Raw genomic sequence first — 7,959 nt, 5'->3', positions numbered from 1 at the left:
AACTGTAGCCAAACAGCAGCTGGAGGGCTGGAGTTGTGCAGCCCTGCCCTAAATCAAGCTTCCTCTTCCGCATCACCATTCCATCCTCTTCCACACGGGGCAGATCTCTCTGGCCAAAATCCAACCTCCTAGCCATACATGTTGGGGCAGACAAGCTTTGTATGAGCCTCCTGGCAAGGAACTGTCTATCTTGAGCTACATCTTGAACCTCTCAAACATCTCTTGGCCCTGAGTGGACTGGCCAAGAGAATCTTTTCTGTAGCTGAGTTTGACCCAAAGACCTTTTTACCCAACTCTACCCAAAGAATATTCAAAGCAAGACAAATGTATTTTCTTTAAAATAAAACATTTTATTTTTTAAACAATAAATATGCAAGTTTTATTGCTGTTCTATCTCTAAATCCTATTAAAACAAATATTTAATATTTTAAAAATGTATACACAGCATTTTATTGCTACTTATGTAAATAGTAGCACAGTTGTCTCTTTTAATTTGCCTTCCCCTTCTTCCTCAGCAACGTCCAGCTCCCTTGGAGGAACCACGATCCCCATAGTGGCTTCCACCCTGGCCAGTCTGCTCCTTAGCCGCCTCAACTGTCCCCTCAGTGCCTTGAAGCTTTGTAAGCATTCCTGGCAGCTGCGGAGGTCTCTTTGGCCTTGAAGGAGAGAAAACAAACAGGGTGAAGGGGCCTGTCCTCCACCATGTCAGTCCCTGCATTGACTTCTAGTCCCCTTCCATGCCCAGCACAGACTCCTCCTCTCTGTCTTGAACACCCTCCATGGCTATGTACCCCCCCGGTGAACTTGCACCTCATCAGGTTGATTTTTGCTCTTCCAGCTTCTCTGTCTTCAGGAGCCACCTGAAGGTCTCCTGCTCTCTAAAAGAACTCTTTCTCTTCCCTCTCGCTGACCCTTGGGTCTGGAACAGCCACTCAGATGTGGCCCCTCGTCTCTCTCCTATCCCTCCAATGATACCTGAAAACCCACCTCCACTGCGCAGCCTTTGGCATAATGCCTCAGTAGAGGCAGCTCCATCGGCTTGAATTGAATGCCCCTTATGCTTTCCTCTCCCATTCCTCCTCTTCCTCACTTCTCTCTTCAAAGCCAAACTTTAGACTGTATGCTTCTGGTGGCAGGGAACTTTTGCCCATGTACATTGATGACACTATAAGGAGGATTTGCAATATGCACAATTGTATATCATCCTCCTTGGTTTCCGGTTTCATCTCAGCTTAAACTCAAAAGGGCTGATATTTGTTTTTCTTTTAGCATTCATATTCTGCTCTTCCTCAAGCAGCTCAGGGAGGTTTATACATGGTTATTTTTTCCTCACAATAACCCTAAGAGGTAAGTTAGGCTGTGGGACAAGTGACTGGCCCAAAGTCACCCAGCGAGTTTCATGGCTGGATGAGAATTCAAACCTGGATCTTCCTGGTCCTATGGAGCTGCGGCTGAAATACATACACATCTTTCCCCCACTTGCCCCCACCTCCGCTTCCCTCTACTTCTTCTATTGTATCCCTGCCTCTGTTTTTAGACTATAAGTTTTTTAGATTGTAAAATCACAATGGGGATGGAAAAGGTAGAGGTTATGGAGTGCTGCCTCTGTGAGACTTATGGTCACGCAGCTGATGGACCTGCATCTCTACCAAACTCTGCAGAGTTTCTTTCACATTGCTGAGGTCTGGCTCCAGAGGAGGTGGGGAAGGAGGAGGAGTTGGAGAGGGATGCAGGAGGAGGGAAGAGGTGGAGGTGGAGGGTGGGATGGAGGCAACCTCCAGGGAGGCAGAGGACAATGATGAATCAGACCCAGAGGGCTGGAGAAGTGCAGCAGGGCCTGCAGGAACATCTGCAAGAGAGAAGAAGAAGCAGGAGGTCAGCTGCAAAGGCTGACATCCTACCACACCCACCATCACTTGCCCTCACTGCTCACTCTGAGAAGCTGCTTGGATTACAGGCACTGGAGCTTGGACACATGAAAGACAGAAAACAAAGGAACACTTCAGCAAGCACTGACAACCCACTCACAGGCCTCCCCTCTGAAACCTTAGATGCAGACTCAAATCAAGCATTTCAACATGAAAGAAACAGAGCAAAAGTGCCATTCTTAGCCCAGCAGCAATTTCAGGGGCATGCTGTGAACATACCTTCCCTTTCCCACTGCTGCAGCCGAACTTCACTGCGGATGAGCCTTGTCCGCATGTGTCCAATTTGCAGGTATATGGCCTGGAGAGAACGAGGGAACTGTTGGGAAATGCAGCGAACCCTCAGTTCTGCAACAAAGAGAGCAAAAAGGAACAAATGTTGTATGTGCTGACCAGGCTGAGTACTGGTGACTTGCAAAAAGGGCAGTGTTAGGGCTTAGTCCATCATCTGGGCTGGGTATCAAAACTGCAGCTGATCTTTGTGCTGGGTGTATATGCAAAAGGTTTCTGAGGTGTCGCAATACTTACGCTGCTGGACATAGTCATGCTGTAACCCTCTGAGGAGTTCTACTTCTTGCTGAAGATAATTATCAGCAATGGAAGGCTCTAGTAAGGGCTCTGACACAGAAGCTGCTTCCTTTGGAGTGTCTGTGAGGATGGAAGGACCTGGCACTGAGGGAGCCTCAATGAGCACTTTCCCCAGTAGGTCATTGGTGATGCAAGGTGTTGGAAGGGGCCCTGGAATCGAGGTTTCCTCAATGAGTGCTTCCCCCAGGATCTTGTTGGTGATGCGAAGTGCTGGAAGGGGTTCTGGCATGGAGGGTTCCTCAATGAGTGCTTCCCCCAGGATGTCCTTGATGATGTGAGTTGCTGGAAGGGGTTCTGGCATGGAGGGTTCCTCAATGAGCACTTCCCCCAGGATGTTGTTGGTGATACGAGGTGCTGGAAGGGGTTCTGGTATGGAGGGTTCCTCAATGAGTGCTTCCCCCAGGATGTCATTGGTGATGCGAGGTGCTGGAAGAGGTTCTGGCACGGAGGGTTCCTCAGTGAGCTCTTTCCCCAGAGTGTCCCCCAAAACACTGGGGAGTCCCCCAGAAAATGGTGCAACATGGGTTGGGTTTCTGGGATGACCTGAAAGAGAGGAAATAAAGCAGGAATCAGGAAATGATCGTGGCTTGTAGGCCTGATAGAAATGGCCTCCCTTTTCTGCCTAGGTTAGCCAGCTGGGAAGTAGCCTGGGATTGTGGGTGAGGTGGGCCACCCAAGGAAACAAGCAAGGAATGAAGAGGAGTACATTGCATAGCACTGACTGGCAAGACAGCCCTCACCAAGTGCACTTCAGAAGGGAGTGCAATGGCCAGGCTCTGCCTGCTGTACATACAAGTGCAGCTGCCTTCTACCAAGTCATGCTCTTGGCTCTCTTTGCCCTACTCTGGCTGGCAGCCACTCTTGGGCAGAGGCCTTTTCCTAGCTAGCTAAGATCCTTTAACAGAAGATGATGAAGTCTCAACAGGAGACCTTGTGCATGCAAAGCAATTGTTCCACTACTGGGCTATGGGCTCTCCCTTCTGTGTGAGGAAAGAAGCTTCTCCTTTGAGCAGAATGGGAGCTGATGGTTGACATGGACTATCTCTGGTTCACGAACCAACCCCCAGTTACAGCCTCTTGGCCTAGTAGGGTGGGGGTGGGGGTCTTGAATATCTGCCTGGATGCCATAAGCTGGAAGCATAGCTGTGATCTCAGGAATGCAGGCCTGGCTCCTAGAGGTAGAAAACTGTGGTTGGAGAAAGAAAGAGTCTCTTTGGTCCGAGCTCAGAGCACATTGGCCAGGAAATGTTGCCCTTGTTTTCAGGTGATCCTCCAATTCTATCTTGACCCATGTAATTGTCAAATAATGAGATACTTTGGAAACAATTAGCTTCCTCTTCTTGAAGGCAGGGAGAAAAAGACCCAGAGGATGTCTTGGGGCTGGGTGTGGGCAAAGGGTTCTTGCAGGACTTTTTCAAAAGTGCACAACCTCTAAAGGAGAATGACCAAACCTACCTGCCTGCTGCCACAGCCCTTTCCCCATCTCCTCTTCGAATGGAGGATAGCTAGATGTGACTCACAGAGCCCCCCTCCCCCCGCCAGTCTCTTTCGGCTGCATCACTTTCGGCTGCATCAACAGCAAAGGATAGAGGTGGCTGAACCTGCCCTCCTGCTATCCATCCATCGGATGGATGTCTGCCCATCTCTCTCCATTGTCTAAGAGAAACAATTTTCCAAGGAGGCTTTCCCTGGGGGGCTGGGGAGCAGGCACTCTCATCATCCACTTACCTGTCAGTGCCCCCTCTTCATCTTCATCCCTGCAAAGATAAGGAGAAATATTCTTAGTAGCAAATCACAGGAAAGAGAGGGTCTCCTCTGCCAGTAATACTAGGGGTATTACTAGTATTACTAGGGGTATTACTAGTATGTGCCCTCCCTCTAATTTTAATTCACATGCAGCCAAGTATGTCCTCTCCCATAATCCTTATAGGTGGCCCTGCTAATTTTGGATGATTCCATAGTTGGGAGCAGTGAATGTAATTGCTGTTGAATGTCACTCACTGCATTTTGCTCAGAGTATTTTTCATTGAGGATTGACTGGTTGTGATGGGGCGGGGGGTGGGTCTGCTCTCGTAGTTCACAGTCATGAGGCCAGCTTTCCCACCCCTCTCCAGTGTAGTTTACCCACTTTTTTAAAAGTCCCCCCCAAAGGGACACATACATGCTGTTTTGTGTTTTAAATAGGAGGGAGGCAGCCTGCCAAAGGTATCAAGGGGACAGTTGATGAAATTGGCATTTGATTCAGCAGCCAATTACTGGCATTCTGAACATGGAAAGGAGATGGGCTCACCTTGATGAGGCAATACTGTATATGCCACACGTGGGTTTGGGCTATGTCTGAACACCTCCCCCTCATCACTCCCCCCCCCCATCCCTTCAGCTGGCCACACCAGGGCCAAAAGCATTAAGAGGAGTCAAGGGTAGAGAAGAGATCAACTCACTTTGGTTCTGCCTCTGGGTGAGACCTATGGGAACATGAAAGAAGAAAAGGTTAGGCATGTTCTTGGAAATAACATGGGGGTGCTGGGGGGCAGCTTTTGAAGTCAGCTTCAACTGGTGGGCAGGATTTCCCCACAACCCCCCAAGTGGGCCCACAGGAGCCAGCCAGTAGCTCCTGAGTGATACAGCTTCACTGGTCTAGGACCTCCAAGCTTAAGAAACAGTGGAAATCAGCCAAGCAGGTGACCTTCGAGGGCCGTTGTGTGGTGTGAATAGTGGTGGTGAACTTGTGACCACTGAAGTTCCCACAGGGAGCACAAACACGTGTGAACACAGCAGGCTGGGCTTCAGTTCTCTGCCCCAGACAGGCTAAAACAGCGGAAGGGCATCTTTAAAAACCAAGTCCACACCACCATTAGATTTTGCTTCACCCACCATGCCAGAGACTTACCTGCAGGCCACACATGACCAACAGCCACCCATCTTGACAACTAAGCTGATAAACTGCTAATAAACTGACAGCCGAAGACAGCCAATTTATCAAAGATGCTTCCGCTAATCTAAAATGCTGCCAAGTGAGCCTGCTGCAGAATCTTCGCAGGTTTCCAAGGGGAACCATGATGGCAGAATTCTGTGGCTGACTGTGAAGTCACAAGTTACTGTTACTGGTCATGCTGGCTCTGGTTTGAATCCAAAGACTGTCTTGGGGGTGCAGCTCAAAGTGTCAGAGCACCAGGGGCGAGTCATCCCAGTCCTGCCCTCCCTGCTCCCCACATGTCACTTTCTATTCATTTGACTTTCCCCTTCTGTTAACAAATTCTGAAGGAAGGGGATGCTTGTGGATAGGGGTGGGCTGCAGCTGCTGCTTGTACAGTTGGACACAAAGTTTATAATAAACCTTGCATGAGTCCTCTGTAACATGTAAGAGGGCAAAGGCAACAGCCACATCCATTGCATGTCCCCAGCTAATTTCCCACCTACTCACTTAGATTAGATTTCCACCTAATCACTTGCTGAAGTCCTTTAGCTAGGAAATTCCTCTAAATCACATTCAGCACTGAGGCCCGTCTCTGTTCAGAATACACAAAAAGAAAGCCAATTAACTTGTGGAAATCACCACCTCTAGATGATGATGACCACTGTGATGACCACTGACGGTGATGACCACTAGATGGTGATGACTACTGGCGTAGATGGGCTTGAACGGGGGTTAGAAACATTCACGGGGGAGGAGAGATCCCTCTGTGGCTATTAGTCATGATGGCTATAGAGAACCTCCAGGTGCACAGGCTGAATCCCAGATGCTGGGGACATGCAATAGGTGCGGCTGTTGCCTTTGCATTCTTACATGTTACAGAGGAAGCATGTAGGTTTATTATAAACTTTGTGTCCAACTGCACAAGCAGTGGCTGCAGCCCACCCCTATCCACAAGCATCCCCTTCCTTCAGAATTTGCTTACAGAAGGAAAAAAGCGAATGAATCGAAAGTGACTGAGAGGGAGGGAGGGGAAATAAGGACAAAGAAAGAGGGGAAGCACAAAAAATGAAGATGGCCCACAAAGAATGAGAGGGCGCAACAGAAGGCTGTAATGCACTTTTTGTATAAGGTTATGACAATGGAAAGCAAACAATTATCCCCGCCCCCTCTGTTTCTTCTTAGGAAACAACCCACATCCTTATTCAACTCAATAGGCCCAACTGTACAAAATCTGAGTTTCTGCTGCACATAGTTTGATGCACTGCACATTAATATGAACATTGGACAAAGGGACCTCCTCTCTGTCCTCTCAAAAGACCCACCATGGTAGCTCATGGCCCCACAGGGGATGGATGAATCCCGCTAAGGATTCTACTCTTACATTTTTAGGCATTCTAGCGATTGCCTCCTTACAGCTATTATTTCTGCCACTATATTTAAACCATATGTTGATGTTGGAAGTGCTTTTGCTTAATGTTTTGTTGACATTCTGTCAGCTGGTATGTATCCCTCACTTCCTGCCCCCTGGCTGCTGCCGCCACCAACAGCACTGCAATTACTCTCCAGTATATTATTTTATCAGGAAGCAAAAAGGTGTCACATAGAAATACGGAAGCACTCAGTTGCTGTTGAAAGTCACTTTGCTCAGAGTGTTTTTTGCTCAGAATGTTTTTCCTTGAGGATTGACTGGTTGGTAGGGGGGGGGCAGAGGCGCTCTTACCCCCGGACATTGGGGCCCTGGTCCATGGCCTTCAGGGACAGACTCCAAATGGTTGGGGGGGCCCTCCTGCAACCACCTGTGCCCGCCTTGCCACACCGCACCTCCGGTGTTTTTGTTTTGTATAATGTAAGCGAGGAGTGGCAGCTGGGGAGTGAGCTTAGCAAGACTTGCCTACCTGCTCCCCCGGTGTTGTCCGAAGTGACCGCTGGGCTTGTCTATTCAGCCCAGTGGCTCTTGATAACTGCGAGGCACTCCAGCACGTGGCATCATGGGTTTGTGGCAATCTATTTTAACTGCACCGGTGCGCTGTAGCGCCTCGCAGTAAACAAGAGCCTCTGGGCTGAATGGACAGGCCGAGTGGTCACTCTGGCCACCACCACTGGGGGGTGGGAGGCAAGTCCTGCTCAGCTCACCCCCCAGCCCACCCCTCAGCCACACACATGCCATGGTGGCTTGAATGATGCAAAAACAAAAAACAGAGGCATGGCATGGCGGGCGCAGGGTGGCTGCTGGAGGCACCCCAATTGCCTAGGTGCATCCCTGGCACGGGGAAGGGCGGACCTGCTCTCATAGTTTACAGTCATGAGGCCAACTTTCCCACCCCTCTCCACAGAAGTTTTTCAACTTTTTAAAGAGTCCCCCCCACAAAAAATAAATAAAAAGAAAGGACATGTTTCAGGTGAAAGAATGGCAACAAAAAGAAGAAGGACCTAGGTGAGTCCAATAGAAACTCTGTATTGTACCACAAGAACCCACCCACACAAAACCTTTGCTGTATGCAATCCTCTCTAATAAAAGGCTTGGTGTCC

General features: G+C 49.1%; 1 protein-coding gene across 1 annotated transcript; it reads right to left on the bottom strand.

Annotated features, from left to right (window-relative positions):
• Positions 1-329: 329 nt before the first annotated feature.
• On the bottom strand, positions 330-5,519 carry LOC128323963 (uncharacterized). Its single transcript, XM_053247985.1, has 6 exons — positions 5,404-5,519; positions 4,955-4,978; positions 4,242-4,270; positions 2,454-3,056; positions 2,148-2,273; positions 330-1,849 (listed from the first exon to the last, which is right to left on the bottom strand). The coding sequence occupies exons 1-6, from the start codon at positions 5,433-5,435 to the stop codon at positions 1,590-1,592; spliced, it is 1,074 nt and encodes a 357-aa protein (XP_053103960.1). The 5' UTR covers positions 5,436-5,519; the 3' UTR covers positions 330-1,589.
• Positions 5,520-7,959: the final 2,440 nt, after the last annotated feature.

The sequence above is a fragment of the Hemicordylus capensis genome, chromosome 4 (assembly GCF_027244095.1).
Source record: "Hemicordylus capensis ecotype Gifberg chromosome 4, rHemCap1.1.pri, whole genome shotgun sequence".
Lineage (NCBI taxonomy): Eukaryota > Metazoa > Chordata > Lepidosauria > Squamata > Cordylidae > Hemicordylus > Hemicordylus capensis.
Note: the sequence above shows the minus strand (reverse complement) of the source record. Positions and strands in the feature narration are given on the sequence as shown.

What these genes read in the sequence shown, in the direction of transcription:
- LOC128323963 (XM_053247985.1), bottom strand. Translation starts at nt 5,435, where the DNA reads ATGGGTGGCTGTTGGTCATGTGTGGCCTGCAG. An exon ending in CACCCAGAGGCAGAACCAAA is followed by an intron (nt 4,271 to 4,954) that starts GTGAGTTGATCT and finishes TTATCTTTGCAG; the next exon opens with GGATGAAGATGAAGAGGGGG. An exon ending in GCATGACTATGTCCAGCAGC is followed by an intron (nt 2,274 to 2,453) that starts GTAAGTATTGCG and finishes TCTTTGTTGCAG; the next exon opens with AACTGAGGGTTCGCTGCATT.